General features: G+C 56.3%; 1 protein-coding gene across 15 annotated transcripts; it reads right to left on the bottom strand.

Moving 5' to 3' along the window:
- Positions 1-224: 224 nt before the first annotated feature.
- Positions 225-16,011, bottom strand: CCDC120 (coiled-coil domain containing 120). 15 transcript variants are annotated; one of them, XM_049107770.1, is made up of 13 exons: positions 15,680-16,011; positions 10,283-10,447; positions 7,502-7,571; positions 6,929-7,028; positions 6,666-6,756; positions 6,385-6,518; positions 5,567-5,707; positions 4,878-5,172; positions 4,459-4,521; positions 4,043-4,217; positions 3,797-3,895; positions 1,897-2,814; positions 225-1,392 (listed from the first exon to the last, which is right to left on the bottom strand). In XM_049107770.1, exons 5-13 carry the CDS (start codon positions 6,712-6,714, stop codon positions 1,278-1,280), a joined length of 1,989 nt encoding a protein of 662 aa, XP_048963727.1. In that variant the 5' UTR covers positions 6,715-6,756; positions 6,929-7,028; positions 7,502-7,571; positions 10,283-10,447; positions 15,680-16,011; the 3' UTR covers positions 225-1,277. The 15 variants fall into 15 exon arrangements, with proteins under 15 accessions (XP_048963727.1, XP_048963732.1, XP_048963729.1 ...); XM_049107775.1 differs by having other exon boundaries at positions 6,986-7,028; XM_049107772.1 differs by having other exon boundaries at positions 10,283-10,342.
- Positions 16,012-16,180: the final 169 nt, after the last annotated feature.

The following is a 16,180-nucleotide window of genomic DNA, read 5'->3' as shown; positions in this document are numbered from 1 at the left end:
TGTATCACTGAGGGCTCTCGTTCAGGGCTGGCGAGGAATCTGAGCACAGACAGGCAAAAATGTTGCCCCACATCACAGCAAGTAAGTCCAGAGTGGATGACGTTATCACAGGCTATTTCTGGTGGTGTATCTTTTGTAATGTGGCATCATAAAACTATATTACCTGGTCTTACCCACAGGTGTGGGGGGCCCAGGCAAGGCAGACAGAGGAGTGACACACTGAGTTCAGTTTACACATTTATTATAGAAATCCCCTTCCAGTGTGGGTTAGTGTCTTGGGCCCAGATCCATTGGTAAAAAAAGAAAACTTTAACACCAGGTAAAGGAGGTAGGGGGACCCCCAGCTCCAGAAAGTCACAGATAGGTATCATAGAAAACACAGCTTGTGTAGATTTGTTTAAAAAGTGGTGGATGGAAAGAAAGCCAAAGGAAGATGTGACGTAGCCTGTGGCCAGACGTCACCTGAGGATTTTACTGGCATCCACTAGATACCAGGTTCCACCACCGCAGCATCCCAGGACACAACACACCCGATAGCTCTGCCCTTTGGCCCTCCTGCAGGGCTGGCTTCCTGATTGGGACAGAATAGGGCAGACGGTGCCACCAGAGGCTGGGCCATCTCATCCTGTGGGCAGAGGCAGCGGGCACAGACAGGCAGACAAGGACTGGGGCTCCCTCAGGCACCCCCAGGGGTAGGAAAATGAATCCAAGCCCTCTACCCAGACTTTAGTCCTTCCAGATGTGGGCAGAGAGCCTACCTCCCCAAGAACTGCCCTGGTGGGGGGTGGCAGGGAGTTTTGTTCACACCAGAGTCTCCTGGCTGCCCCGAACAGGGCCCTGAGACCCTCTATGGTCCATTTTATTGGTGAGGATGTGCTCCTGAATGGAACAGGGTGGGCATGGGGACAGGAATGAACCCAACCAGGACGAGATCACAGTTTCCCTTTTATAAAACGTCTAGTGTTGGGGGGGAAGACAGTGAATACCTAAATCACAACTGTAAACAGAAATGGAGGAAGGGGCTCGGAGTCCCCGTTACACTATCCCCCCTCTTTTGAGCTGGCTGAGGGCCCCAGTTCCCAGCACAGTGTGAGAGGGGAAGCAGGGTGTCAGACACCTTCGTGCATCTACAAGGAGCCAGGGGCCTTGGAAGAGCAGGTCGGCACCCCCCAAGCCCCAGGACTGAGAGCAACCACACCCCAGGGTTTGGTGAGGTCAGCTGTGTGCTCCCCAGATTAAAGTCGTGCCCAGGCCAACAAAGGGCATATCAGAAGGGGTCAGACCAGTGTCCCCGGGGTCTGGGGGTCAGAACTGGAGGACTGCTCCCCCTCTAGCGTCAGGTCACTTAAACGAGCGCTCAGCTCCGGGGGATACAGGAAGTCCGCGTAGTATCTTTAGAAGGGGTAGCAGAATCCAGACAGGGTGGCAAGACAGAGGAGAGAGGAAGAGACAGACAAGACACAGAAAGAGAGGAAAAGAGGCTCGTTAAAGAGGTGGAGGCAGGCACGGGACAGCACCTTTAGGCTTGCAAGCGTAGGGGCGCAGCAAAAGGAAGAAGAGAAAGGCGAGGGGCCCAGGAGGCCCTTCCTCCCAGCACCCTGCTTTCAAGGCTCATTTTCAGCTGACATGCACGGTTTTGTTCAAATATTAGAATGGAATATTTGGCAGAAGACTACTGCTGCTGCTGCTGCTGCCAGAGCCCAAGACACCCCTCCACCGAGAGAGACCCCAGGGATTCATGCAGGTCAGGCAGGGCCCGGGACCCTGGGCCGAGGCTGAGGCTAGTTCTCTGGTGCTCTGAGTCCTTAGCTACCATGACTGGCTGCTCCGAAACCTGGATACCTTTGCCATCTGCCTCAAGAGACCCCTACCCATCAGTAAAAGCACCCCCCATACCTGCCGGAGACAGGGGGTGCCGTGAAACTCCTCGAGTGCGGGAGCGGCGCCTGGCTGGGGGCCCCATACAGCGCCTGGCCCACCTCATAGCAGCGGGCATGGAGGAAGGGCGGGTGTTGCGGACCCATGTGGGGGAGCACGGGCCGGCGCTGGGGCCCGGCGGCCAGTCCCGAGTTGCGGATGTACCAGTCCCGCAGCCCCTCCAGGGCAAGGTTCTTATGGCCGCTGCGTTCACCAGCCTGGGGGATACGGGTGGGTGGGGGCATCCACAGCAGGGGGTTTGGATGCCCCTCCGGACCCTCGGTGGCGGCGGCCTCCAGGGGCAGGCCACAGGGCTTGGTGCGGGTGGCCCGGGCGTGGGGATCCTTGCTGCGGAGGAGGGGGCTGCTGCCATCTGCTGCATACACGGGTGGTGGACCTGGGAGCACGGTGAGGAGCCCATCCCGGCGGGAGAGGGGTCCTGGGACCTCCGCTGCTGGCAGCAGCTCCCCCCAGCCTGCCCCGCCACTGCGGGGCAGGCCCCGGTCCAGGGAATAGTCCAAGAGGAAGTCCCCGCACGCAGGTGGGAGCCGGGGCGCCCCACGGGAGGCAGGGGCAGCTGAGCTAGGCCGGGAAGCCCGGGGAGGGTCTGGGGGGCCAGTCGTGCGGGAGGAGAAGGCAGGGGTGGGTTGTGGGCGCTCATACAGCACCTCGCTGCTCTTGCAGACCGGGGGGCCGGTGGCAGGGGGAGCCAGAGGCGCAGGTGGGGAGCCAGCTCCCCCACCGGCCGCCCGGTCCACAAGCAGGGCCTCAGAGCTGTTGCTGCGACGGGTGCGGGCTGCGAAGAGGGAGGCACGGTCGGAGGCGGGATCTGCCCGGGGGAAGCCCATCTGGGAGTCCTGGCTGCCAGACCACTGGCGAGAGTGGAGGCCTTCGGGTCTGGGGACACAGAGGTGGGAGTGACGAGAGTAGCATCAGAAATAGCAGGCCAAGTGCCTGCCGGATCCCACCTCTTCCTGAGCTTTCACTGGTGCATCTCCGAAGGAGACCCGATTAAAAACCGCATGTATGCAGGTGCTAAGCGGGGGCATGTAAAAGGCGGTGGAGGTTCTGTCCCATGCTGGGGGGCAGAGGGACGGAAGATGTATGGGATGCTGATGTATATCAGTGCCAAGGGAGATGGAAGCACGTGCAGGGCTGGAGAGGAAGTAAGGACAGGGGAGGGCCAGCAGAGGGCTTTCCCCAATACATGGGATCCTCAGCCCTTCCTGCTCCCGGCCTCCTCCACGATGGGGTCCCAATCCTGGGGCCTGGAATTCAACTTCCCGAACTCTCTGTCCCTACCATGTGTATAAACCACCCCAAACTATCATCCTGCCAGCCACCATTCCCAGAATGTAGGTGCCCTACAGACAGGGGCTTTGTTATGTTCACAGCCTGGGAAAAGCAGGCACTTATCAAGTATTTCTTCAAGTAGAAGGATACAGTGATTAGAAGCATGGACTCTAGAATCAAAGTGGCCTGGGTTCAAACACCAGGTCTTCAGTTTAGTATCAAGTCACTTAACCTCTCTGTGCCTCTGGCTCCTAATTTATAAAATGGGAGTAACAACAGCATCTACCTCACAGGGATCTAAGGACAATTACGTGAGTTGACACATGGAGAGTACCAACTCCCAGCAGATGTTAGGCACTCAGTACAGGTAAACAGAACTTATTATGTGCACAGTGTCCTTCAGAGGCGGATACTACACCCATCTCATAGATGAGAAGCAAAGATTCAGAGAAGGGAGATGACTTGTTCAAAATATACCTTTCAAAGCCCAGCCTCTCACATCCCACACCCTTTGCTAATGCTCTTCTCATCAGAACTACCCCTTCCTTCCTCTGGTCATCAAACCCACCCTCAAGAGTCCCCTTACTTGCAGAGCTGAGGGCCAGTGCCCCGGGTGAGGACAGGGGTGGCAGGCACACTTCGTCCCTCAAAACTGGAGGCACTCCTAGGCAGCGAGCGCGTGGGGCTAGACAAAAGACGGGCAGGCCCAGGTGAGGGCCTGGGTTAGAGACCATACCCACCAGAGCAGCCCAGACCATACCCACCTCCTGCCCCAGCTCAGGCTCAGGAGCCCACTCCCAGCTCCCTGGGGAGGGAAGGGGCTCACCCTCACCTGGTGGGGCTGGCCACAGAGTTCCGCCGGTTCTTCAGATCCCCATAAAGATCTGACGGCGGTGGTTTCCATGGGGTTCGCCGCTCGGGGCTGCCCCCAGACACTGCCCGAAGTTGGTCCCAGGCCTTGGGTGGCGAGGGGCGCTCGGCCAGAGGGAAGCAGCCACGGGGCTCCTCTGGGAGGAAGGCAGCAAGTAGGGGAGAAGTCAATGAGAGAGACCCTGGGGGGCTGCAGGCAGAGGGTGGGGCAGGAACTAAGGCAGGAGGCTGGAAATGGGGATGATGAGCGGGTCAGGGTGATGCAAGAAAGATGGGGGGCCCCGTGTGAGGATGGGGTATGGCTAAGAAGGGGTTAAAGAGGGAGTGGAGGGGCTGAGCATCAAAGGATGGGTGGGCTTGGGGCACAGGGGTCCTCACCATTGTCATGGCTGGCCCCAGACTCTGAGAGGGAGCTGCTCTCTGAGTGCAGAACTACGTCTTCTGTAAGTGAGAAGGGGGAGACCCGGGCCTATCAATGCAAGGCCTGGGTGCCATTCCCTCGCACCCCTGGATGGTCTCCTCTCCGCCCTGTTCCTTCCCAAGAACCCATCTTTACCTGAATCCAAGACTACCTGAGGCTTGGCTCCTGGTTTTCCTGGTGCCATCTGGCCAAGTTCCCAGTGGCCATACCCTTACTGCAGGGCCAGTCTATCACAACTCCTCTCCCGGGTCAGGTCCCTCAAGTCCCACCCAGCTCCCCACCTTTCACTGGCTGGCTGCCTACCCCACCCCTATCACGTCCTTCCACCCATGCCCACTCTCCCGCTTTGACCTGTGTGAACACAGGGCTGGCTCACCTTGGCTGAGCTGAGCAAGGCGTGTGCCCAGGCAAATTCCTTGGGCAGTGATGACTGGCCCGGTAGACAGGGGTAGAGGCTGTGGCGGTGGGAGTACCGGGAGGCCCAGCCGGGCCCGGAGGTCCCCAAGCTGTTCTTCCAGCTCGTGCAGCCTCCGCAGCGCATCTGCCTGGACCTGGCGCCGGCGCCGGCGCTGCTCAAGGCTCAGCTCGGGGGCCAAGGCTAGGCGGCGAGCCGCAGCCGCAATTTGCTGCTGTACTGACACTTCACGCTCCAGGGCCTCAAGAGCCAGCTCCTGCGGGGCCCACCCAAGAGGGCAGGATCGGACCGAATGTTCCAAATGGCCAAGCATGGGGCATGGGGGGTGAGGGGTGGGGGGGGGCAGAGGCTGTCTGGGCTGGAAGAGGGGCCTATTCTGGGGCGGAGCTCATTTCTTCTGCAGGTGGTGCCTGTCCTGGTTAGGGACTAAACATACTCATCTTCCCCAGGTGAGAGGCTTATCACAATGACGATGATGCAGGGGCCCAGCATCTTCCTTCAGAGCTGGAACCCACATCCCTCAAGCCATTCTCTTCTCACCTTAGCCTCTCCGCCCCCCTGGCCACAACTCCAAGGCTGCCCAACTTCCTCTGGGCTCCTCCTCTGTACCTGGCCCACCCCCATCATGCTCCCTAGGCCCCTCCGTTCACCTCAGCAGGGCATAAGGAGTGGTGTGCAGGGTTGGGGTGCGAAGGAGGGTAGCCTCGGGCTGCAGGGGGCCGCCGGCGGACCAACTGGGGCCGTTCACCAGGCTCTAGTGGACACTCAGGGGGCAGCTGGCCAGTCAGCTCCTGGTGGGGGCAGGGGACAGAGACTACCAAGGGTTAGTTGGGGGAATGGGGCAAAGCGGTAATGACTCCAGAAGTCCTACTAGGAGCTCAGCAATGTTCAGCTGCCCATGCCTGTTACTCCTCCTTCCTCTCCATTCTCCACCCAACAGGTATGCTGTGGACTCTCAGCCCTCGATGGCCCAAATCCCTGGGGCAGTGGGCATGGGAGGTAGGGAGACCCGCTTTGGAATCCAGAATTCTTTATTCTTTGTAAAGGCGACCCAGTCTATACACCACACATTCTGTAACACCCCCCCTCAGAGCCTAGGGCTGCAGGCTCGGAACTGCATTATTTCTGGCAAACCGCGTAGACATTCACACTGAGAGGGCTAAATCAAAGCTGTAACCCACCCCTTGGCAGTTTCAGGTCAGGTTTTACTGCCAGATTTTGGAAATAAGTATTGTTTTTGAGGGTTTGGGGGGTTCCAAATTGCTGATAGGGAATTGGAGGCCTGTACTGCCGCATTTTAGTGATTTCTAAGCTATCTGAGTTGGGCTTTGAGGAGCTAGAGGGTGACAGGGAATCTGCAGCCCAGACAGGTGGCTCAGCAATTGGTGCCACCCAAATCTGCCTACTTGGGGGCCCCATCCCCTCACCGCCCCCTCTCAACCAAACGCTCTTAGGGTTGGGCCCTCACCGCCTCCTGGAGACACACTTTGCGGAGCTCCTGAAGTTTCAGGCTCAGGGCCTCCTGTAAGGCCCGCTGCCGGTCGAGCAGCCCCCGCAAACGCTCTGACTTCACCTGGGGGGCAGCTTCTCCGAACAGGGCAGCTAGATACAGAGGGAGCAAAGTTCAGAGCAAAGATCGGCCAGGGTATCCTGGTGCAGCTGTGGGGCTGGGGACCAACCCTTTCCAAGTAGGCAGGTGGTGACTCAGAGCAGGGGAGGAGAGGCAGAGAGGAAGAACTGGTCACCTACCTGAGGCATTGAAGGTGGGAGAGCTGATCAGCTGACCTTTGACTTCCATCCTGGTGCTGTCGAGAGGCCGTGGCTGATGGCTGGACAAGGCCTGGCAGTGACGCATGGGAGCCATCAAGGGAGCATTCTGCATCCACTCCCCCCTGCCCCTACCGAACTTCCCGCGCCCCAGCTGGGAATGAGGTGTACCCTGACCCCACCCGCCTGATGGACCTGCCCTCTCAGAATCTGTATCAGCGCCTGGACCCACTGGGTCCTGGTACCTTGGTTCCCTTCCCATTGAATGGAAGCACAGCACACGGGGAGCTGGGCGGACTTACAACGCCTCCTCAGAGGCCCATGGGCCGCAGTCAGGAGTCTTGCCTAGGGAAGGAGAATTAACGGTACGGATTCAACCAACTGTAACAAGGATAGGCACCAATTAAGCACCTCGATCATGTAACAGCCACCTTCCATGCCACGCTGAATCTTCCTACCATCTTTTGATGGCAACTCTGGCATTATCGGCCTCCCATTTTCGAGATGAGAGCAGTAAGGCACAGAAGGGTGAATACCCTGCCCATGGCTAAGGGTGTAGCCCAGGCCCACCCCTCCAGCCTTATTCTCCTCCACTGGAGCAGTTCCAACCCCACCGATGCCCCAGGGCCCTTGCCCAGGCTATGGCTGCCATCTGGAGTGCTTTTTCCACACCATGCCTCTCCAACCCCTGGTTCTCACTTAGATTCTGGGGCTTAAATATCACTTCCAGAGGTGCGCCCCTACATATGGCCCCTCACAATGGCTGTCCAGCAAGAGACTGTGCTTCCCTTGCACGTTCTCTAGGACAAGAAACATACCTGTTTTGTTTTCAGGGTATCTCTGGCACTCAGAACACTTCTGAGCAAGCAGCAAGTGCTCAATGAATGGCTGTTACAGAAATGAAAGAATGCTAAGGTAGCCAAGCTGGGGATCTAGCGAGATGTGTGGATCTCTACTTGTCCCAACTTCATCCTGCAGCCCCGATGCAGCACGGGGAGTGTTCACTTAGTCCCAGGACCCCTCCAGCCCCTCTCCCCACCCCAATCCGTCCTGTACCCAGCACAGGGAAGTCACCCTGCTGGGACTGTGAGCAACAAAGTCCACAGCTGCAGATAACAAGCCTCCTGCCTCCTGCTTCCTTCTCTGCCCCCAGACACCCTGGCTGACCATAGAGCCTCCCTTGGCTGGCTGCCAGCCCTGCCCTCGTCCCCTCCTCTGGAGTTTGCTCCTTCCCTCCCACATCCTGCTCGGTCCCCAGCTGACATCACCTCCCACCACCTGGTGTGACCTTAGGTGGCAGGCAACTAGGAGGGCCTCATGAGGCCACAGAGGTCCCATCCCCTCCTAATCCCCAGCTTGTCATGCCATGGGGACCAGGTGTGGAGAAGACCCAGGCAGCTAAAGAAGTGTAAGTTCAAGCCCCTTCCCCATCTATCTACCAGGTGATGGGGCCAAGCTGCTAATATGCTGCCACCAGTCCTGCTACTGACTCCACAGAGTCTGTATGCCTCCCAAAAAACAGTGGCTCCCTGTACTCAACCTCAGGGTCAGGGGTCAGTCCCTAGAGCCTTTCTGCACATCCCTGCACTTCCCGGCAGCAATGTGCGCTTTGCAGATGCCCACACTCCAAGGTCTGATACTGCCCAGCGTGGCAGGGTTTCCTCGAGGTCCCAGCTCAGCCTCTTCAGCCCCTAAGCTCCTGGAGTTCCTTCTTCCCCAGCCCCTTTGAGTCTGAGGAACTCTCCCAGGGTTCCCCTAAACCTTCCTCCACCCTGACAGGAACTTCAACTCCTCCCCAGTGGGCCCATTCATTAGGATTGCTCCCACATCCGACGCTGGACTGCCTTGAGCCTTCCTTCCCTGAGAGCTCATGGCCCTGAAGTCAACACGGGGTCTAGACAGGAACCCCTACTCCACCCTGTCAGCCTGACCTCGGGGACATAGCTTAGGCCTGAGTCATGGGGTCACTGGGTAGGCTAGACACAGGGTCAACACCCCACACCCCCACACCCAGCTCCCAAACCTCTGCCTTTGACTCTCCTGCCCTCTCTGCATATTTGCCCCAGGGTTGAGAACTGCCTCATCCCCACCTGGAGACTGTGAGAAGGGGGATCCCAGCGGTCCCCTGCCATAACACTCCCCCACCCCAGCCCCCAAGTCCTGTCTTAGGATAGGCTGCAGCAGGAGAGCTGCAGAGGGTACCCCACACACACACCCAGAGGCGGGCCCAGCAGGTTTTTCAGGTCTGTCCTTCTGACACCACAGCCGAGAAAGAAATTCCTGGCTGTAATGACTGTTTACAACCAAGACACCTCACCTGGGTGGCACCCTAGCACCCTCAGTGGGACCCCCCCCCCCATTTCCATATCTTGCCACTATCAAGCCAAGTACAAACTCCCAATGTCTGGGACTGCTCCCTTCACTGACCTAGAGCCCTCCTCCCAAAACTCTGGGTGAACAGATGGGGGGCAGGCAGGTGTCGGGAAGTAGTTTCTCAATAGCCCAGTCTGGGCTTTCCCGAGGGGCTAGGTCCCAGGTTGCAGGAAGGCAGAGGCTACTCCCTAAGGGAGGAAGGGGGAGAGGAAGTAGGGGGGACAGTGGAGAAGGGGGGAATCTGGCTTCTCTTCTCCCCCATTCCTTCCCCTCGTTCATTTCCGGCAAGGAATCGGCTTCACGCCAGGAGAGGAAATTGGATGTTTTGGGCTTCGCTCCTCTACTCAGGCCCTCCTTCTTCACTGCACCCCTCACACAGACCTGGCTTTCTCCCACAGGAAGCCTCTGTATACCCTATACCCTTCTCCCCCGACCCTGCCCCTGGGCCCCCTGTTTCCAGGTGCTCACCAATGCCAGACAGGTGCTGTGAGGTAGCCTCAGGTACCTCAAAAAATAGTTGTCTCAAGCAGGCCCTGTTCCAGCTGGTAGTGGCAGTGAGCAGAGCGGGTGAGGAGTGGGTGAGCAGTGAGCTTAGTGGCGGATGCCTAGGCCACCTCCCACTAGGCAACAGCCCAGCCTACCTGGCCAGGGACTGGGCCAGCCCATATGTCTTAACCCTTGCTTGCCTGTCACCAGGGCTCAGGACACCCTTAGGGGCAAGTCTCATGGCCCGGTCCCTCTGGGGTGTCCAGCATGGCCAAGAAAATAGCCCAGACATCCCCACTTACCCCAGTAACCTGGTAGAGAACTGAGGAAGAAGGGCAAAGGGTCGTGGGTGTGTGGGGCTGCCTCTGGTCCTACCGGGTGCCCACATCAGACCCTGCCTACCCCAGAGTAGCACTTGGGAGCTGGGGATGGGATTCCTGGGACTTGTTGAGCACATAGGAGGCCTTGGGTATAAATCGGATGTGTGTCTCTTGGCAGCAGGCATCACATACCTGGGGTCCCTACCCTTCCCTCCCAGGGCAAGGCATGGGTGAGAGAAGGTTTGGTGCAACTGCCATCCTCACTGGGGTAACAGTTTCCCAAGCTGGGGACAGGGAGGTCAGCTTTTCCAAGGAAAGACTGGGGCTTTGAGACCCGACCACCTTCCATGCCTCCAGAAGAAATCATCCCAGCAAACTGACAAAGCGTGCATGTGTGCATCCCTCCTGGTCCCTACAAACCTGGGAGGATGATGCAGACCCAGCTCTTCATAGCCAGCTTGCAGATGTGGAAGCTAGGGCCTGGAGAGGTGAAGAGGCATGGTTCTGATCACAGAGGCATAAGAGCAGGTGGACTCAGAACTTAGGGGGGCCGGGTCCTGGCTTGGAGGCAGACAGAGGCTCCTCCTGCAAGGGAGGAAGAGTGGGGAGGGGGCTCATGCTTCTTTAAAGCCAGGCTGGCTCCCCGCCCCCCCACCACTCCTCCCCCTTGGGCATTTCTGGCCAAGAGTCTAGGAAATTGAGGGCTCTGGCCTGCCCCGGCACATACCACACATCCTGTGCTCCATTTGGGACCATCTGCTCTGTGACCTCAGGGCCCAAGCCCAACCCAGCCCCTGCAGCAGCCCATGCTGTGATGTGAAAGAGTAGAGTAAGGAAAGCTCCCCCCGCCGCCACTTGGCAGGGGGGCCAAGCCTGGAGGGGAGTGCTCTATCAGCAATGCCCTACACCTCCTATAAGTGTATATATACACATTCTACGGAGGGCTCCTGCCACCCTGCCCACCTATCTTCCTGGAGGTGAGATTTCTGGTATGGGACACAAAGGGTCCTTTCATTTGCCCCCTTCTCCCCCCTTCATTGCCTAGGGCTGCTGGAGGCAGCAACCATGAGGTGGGTGGCTGGGTGCTGATAGGGTGTATCCCCTTAGCCATGGCCTCTCCTGCCTCTTGTAGGACACCAAGAATGCTGGGAAGAGGGATGCTTATGAAACCAGAGCTTGAGAGGGACTAGGGTATCTGGCTAGCAATGCAGACCGAATATCCTGGCTTAGCTTTCCTCATCTGTAAAATGGGTAAACAGCTGTTACAGAGCCGACAGAGGCCAGAGTCACTTTGGAAGGCATTTCAGAGCGCAAGGAAACTCACACCATGTCATTAATGACTGTTAATAACAACAATAATAACCCTGGGGACACCTGGGTGGCTCAGTGTTTGAGCATCTGCCTTCGGCTCAGATCATGATCCCAGAGTCCTTGGATCAAGTCCCACATCGGGCTCCCCACAGGGAGCCTGCTTCTCCCTCTGCCTTTGTCTCTGCCCCTCTCTCTGTGTCTCTAATGAATAATTTTTTTCTCATGAATAAATTAAAAAAAAAACCCGTGTAGAGGTGGGCTGGTGCAGGAGTAAGGAGGGGAGGGCAGGTAACTGGCCTCTTGAGCCAGGCAGACAGGTGGGACAGAATCATTTGTTCCAGTCCACAACTTTTAACAGCCTGTAAGATGGCCAACCTCTATGCCCCACCCTGGCCGGGACCTGAGCTTCATGTGGCCTCATGTAGGGGTAGCAAGTAGTGGCTCTAAGATTCAACCCTGGGCAGCCCTGGTGGCGCAACAGTTTAGCGCCGCCTGCAGCCCGGGGCATGATCCTGGAGTCCCGGGATCGAGTCCCATATCGGGCTCCCTGCATGGAGCCTGCTTCTCCCTCTGCCTGTGTCTCTGCCTCTCTCTCTCTCTCTCTCTCTCTCTCTGTGTCGCTCATGAATGGATGGATGAAATCTTTTAAAAAAATAAGATTCAACCCTGCTCTGCCACTTATAGCTCTGTGACTGACTGCCTAGACAAGTCACTTAACCTCTCCAGGCCTCAATGTCTTCATCTGTAAAATGGGGGTGACAACATGTACTTCACAGGACTGTTGTGAGCATGACATGAATTAATGCACTGAAATCTTGCTTAGGACAATAATTCGCCTTTGGTTAGTGGTCAATATGTATTGGCTGTCATAATTATACTATCCCTCCCAATTCAAACTCAGGAATGTGTGTGTATATTTTTTCTTTTTTGAGACAGAGCTGAAGAGCTGGTATCCCTCAGCTTCACCTGATAAATTTGCAACAGAGTTGTTTTTCTCTGAAATAAATTTTTCCAATCTCTCACTATCCAAAGAAAAGAACTCAATGTATTCAGATGTACTGCTAAGACCAAGCTGGTATGCTTCAGCCTCCAAACCCTCCCTACTTGCTATCTAGATACCGAACCTTCCCCAATGATTAAAACAGACATATTTGAAACAGAGCTGATTTCTATCATTATCAGACCTCTTGCTACTCAACATCAAAAATTCAGGAACCAGGGATCCCTGGGTGGCGCAGTGGTTTAGCGCCTGCCTTTGGCCCAGGGCGCGATCCTGGAGACCGGGGATCGAATCCCACGTCAGGCTCCCGGTGCATGGAGCCTGCTTCTCCCTCTGCCTATGTCTCTGCCTCTCTCTCTGTGTGTGACTATCATAAATAAATGAAAAAAAATTTTAAAAAAAATTCAGGAACCGGGATCCCTGGGTGGCGCAGCAGTTTGGCGCCTGCCTTTGGCCCAGGGTGCGATCCTGGAGACCCGGGATCGAATCCCACGTCGGGCTCCCGGTGCATGGAGCCTGCTTCTCCCTCTGCCTGTGTCTCTGCCTCTCTCTATCTTTCTCTGTGTGTGTGACTATCATAAATAATTTTAAAAAAACATTAAAAAAATTCAGGAACCAAACATATTCAGGTAAATTCTCCAAATGCTTACTATCCATATACAGGAACTGAAAGGATTTGGATACACCTGAGGTAGAACCGCTATCCCCCACTCTCTGAGCTTTCCCTCACCGGACAAAATGCAGGAGCCAAATATATTCACACAACACAGTACTCTTACTATCCCAACTCTTGCCACTGGAGCTCAGGGAGATGAATCAATTTGAATATATTTTTTAGTTGGAGTCGTTATCCCTCATTATCTGAACCCTCCCCACTCACTATGTAAAATGCAAAAGCAAAAAACCTCCAGGTAACTTGGTATCTTTCACTGTTGGAATTATCCAAGCTCTCCCTCTCAGAAGTCAGGTGCCAAACAAACATCAGAACAATGAAGGACACTTGTGTTGTTATTAATAGGTTCGGGTAGAGGCACCTGGGTGGCTCAGACAGTTAAGCATCTGACTCTTGATCTTTTTTAATTCAGCCCATCCCTGACCCTCAGACCCTCCTTTATTTATTTTTAAATGTTTTTTTAAATTTTTATTTATTTATGATAGTCACAGAGAGAGAGAGAGAGAGAGGCAGAGACATAGGCAGAGGGAGAAGCAGGCTCCATGCACCGGGAGCCCGACGTGGGATTCGATGCCGGGTCTCCAGGATCGCGCCCTGGGCCAAAGGCAGGCGCTAAACCGCTGCACCACCCAGGGATCCCTGACTCTTGATCTTAACTCAGGTCTTGATCTCTCAGGATTGTGAGTTCAAGCCCCATGTTGGGCTCCATGCTGGGTGTGGAGCCTACTTAAAAAAAAATTAGGTTTGGGACACCTGAATGGCTCAGTGGTTGAGCATCTGCCTTCAGTTCAGGTTGTGATCCCGGGGTCCTGGGATCAAGTCCCGCATCAGGCTCCCCTCCAGGGAACCTGCTCCTCCCTCTGCCTATGTCTCTGCTTCTGTGTCTCTCATGAATAAAATCTTTTAAAAAATAGGTTTGGATAAATGTTTTAGATAAATGACATGGGTCAAATATCTTGTTATTCAAGTTCTCACTACTCTCTATGACAAATGCAGGAACAAAACAGAACTGAATAACATGTTACCTTCTCACTATCCAAATTCTCCTTGCCTGTCCTCAGAATCAAGAAGATTCAGTGAGAGAATCGAGAATCTTGTATTGCTTTTATTGTTATTGTCACTACTGGATAGGACTGAATCTAACACTCAGTGACACAAACACACACACACACACACACACCTGCCCCACAGAGGTGGGATGGACTTAGCACTGCCATTTGTATTGCTTACAATTGAGAGAAGGGGGATAGAACGCCCCATCCCCATCTCACCCCTACCAAGCCTCTGGCTTGGAATGGACTTTTTCAGGCCAGGAAAGCAGAGATCATGTACACCTAGGTTCAGGACTAGGAGATAGGGGTAACATGACATGGAAGGTTCCCACATACCCCTGTGTTCCCCACTCCTGCATGTTTGCTCACCACACCCCCCACCTTGACATGGGGCAGCCCCCAACCTAGCCAGGCTGGAAACATGATCCAGATCTCAGACTCCCAGAGAGTCACTGAATAATTTAGGGTGTTCTTTCACACTTGGGGAGGGTGGGGGGTGTAGGAACAGTTCCATGCCCCCCTGGGGCAGGCAGACAAATGCAAGCTCTGCGTGAGATCACTGGGTGGGGGTGAAGGACATCACAAACGAAAACCTCCTTAAGCCACACAGGGCCCACAAGGCTTCTTGCTCTTGTTCATGCTGAGAGGCATTTGGGATGAACCCGAGATAATGGGAACATTGGAACCTCTGAGTTCAGGGGCAGGGTATAACAGGACTCAGTTCTTCTGGGCTCAGATGAGATGGAAAATGGGTGTTAGGAAGAGGGAGATCTGACTGGAGTGGAGGGGCATGGTAAGGGATAGGATGGGGGCTTCAGGTTGGGAGAGGATGAAGAAAGAGAACAGGAAGGAGCACAGAGGGCAAGAGAGAATCGGAGTCATTGTAGGATGGAGGTCAGGAGGCAGGACAGAGAAGGAGCCAAGACACTGGCCAGGGGGTGAGATGGAGTGAGGTTCAGGACAAGGGTCAGAGAAAAAGTAGGGGGCAGCAAAGAACAAAAGAGCAGGGCAGGGTTAGTATAGGATAGCTCTCAGAAATGATGATGACTGGCCAAGACAGTGCTCAAGGAAGGGGATAGGGAAAAGGGCAGGTTCAGGATGGAAGTAAGGAACAGGAAAAGACTGGAACAGAATAAGGATAGGAATGAGGACAGTGATGGGACAAGAGAAGTCAGGGGAAAACAGCACGGGGCTGGGGGCAGAGACAGGGCAGGAAACAGAGGGATGGTCTAAAGGGGGTGGGCCAGGTTGGAGATGGGGAGTCAGGAGGGGACCAGGAGGATAGTACTGGGGGGAGGGAGAAAGTTTAGAAATCAGAGGTCAGGAATCCAGACAGACCTGGATCAGACTGCGGTTAGGGGGACAGGACATGACTGGAAGGGGTTCAGGGGCTGGACAAGAGTTTGGGGCACAGGCCAGAAACTGGGATGGTCGGGACAAGGCAAGATAGGCTTCAGAGATGGAACAGGGTCAGGCCAAGGATCCTGAGAACAGAACCGGGTGGAGTTTGGGGTCAGGACTGGGTTTGGGGGAACAAAACAGGGATTGCGGATCACGCCAGGCCAAAATATGGTTAGGTGGGGGGTCAGATCGGAGGTCCTGGGGCCAAGACTGGCCAGAGCTCGGGGTTAAAAACGGTGTAGTCAGGTCAGGTAGGGGTCGGGAGTGCGACCACAGGGTCAGAGGTCGCGGGTGCGCGCGCAGGTACATTCTCTGTTGGCGTTTCCGGGCCCTCACCCCGCCCTGTCTCCTCCCTTCTTCTCCAGGCGGGCGTTACTCACCGAGGGTCCTCGTCCCGCGACGTAGGCGGGGTCGCTGTGGGCCAGGAAGGGGGCTGGGTTGCGCCCCTCCCTCGCCGCCGCCCGCTCGTCCCCGGCCTCGCGCCTACTCCCTTTCCGCGCCCTGCCCGTGGGCCGCTTTTGGCCGCGCAAATGTCAGCCGTGGGGGCCAGACTGGAGGTGCGGGGAGGGTGGGAGAGGCGCGCCGGCTCGGCCGCGGTCGGTGGACCCCGGACCCCCCCCACCCTCACCTCGGGTGCGTCTGCTCCCAGCTGCACCGACACAGCCGTGGCTGAGCGCGAGCCTGGGGAGAGGTGGGGGGACGGGGGGCGGGGCGCGAGACCACAGCAGCGGCGGAGACCTAGTGCGCAGGCGCCAGTTTGGGTCTTCGATTTTCCTGCCCTCGGAGCGCCAGGAGCGAACCAGCTGGGAGCGCGTGCGCACACGCTTCCTCGAGGGCGGTGGAGCGCTCCCCCGCCGAGGCCACGCCCCCCCAGTGATCCG

Source organism: Canis lupus, chromosome X, assembly GCF_003254725.2.
Source record: "Canis lupus dingo isolate Sandy chromosome X, ASM325472v2, whole genome shotgun sequence".
NCBI classification, from domain to species: Eukaryota; Metazoa; Chordata; class Mammalia; order Carnivora; family Canidae; genus Canis; species Canis lupus.
This window is presented reverse-complemented; position numbering and strand designations above follow the sequence as displayed.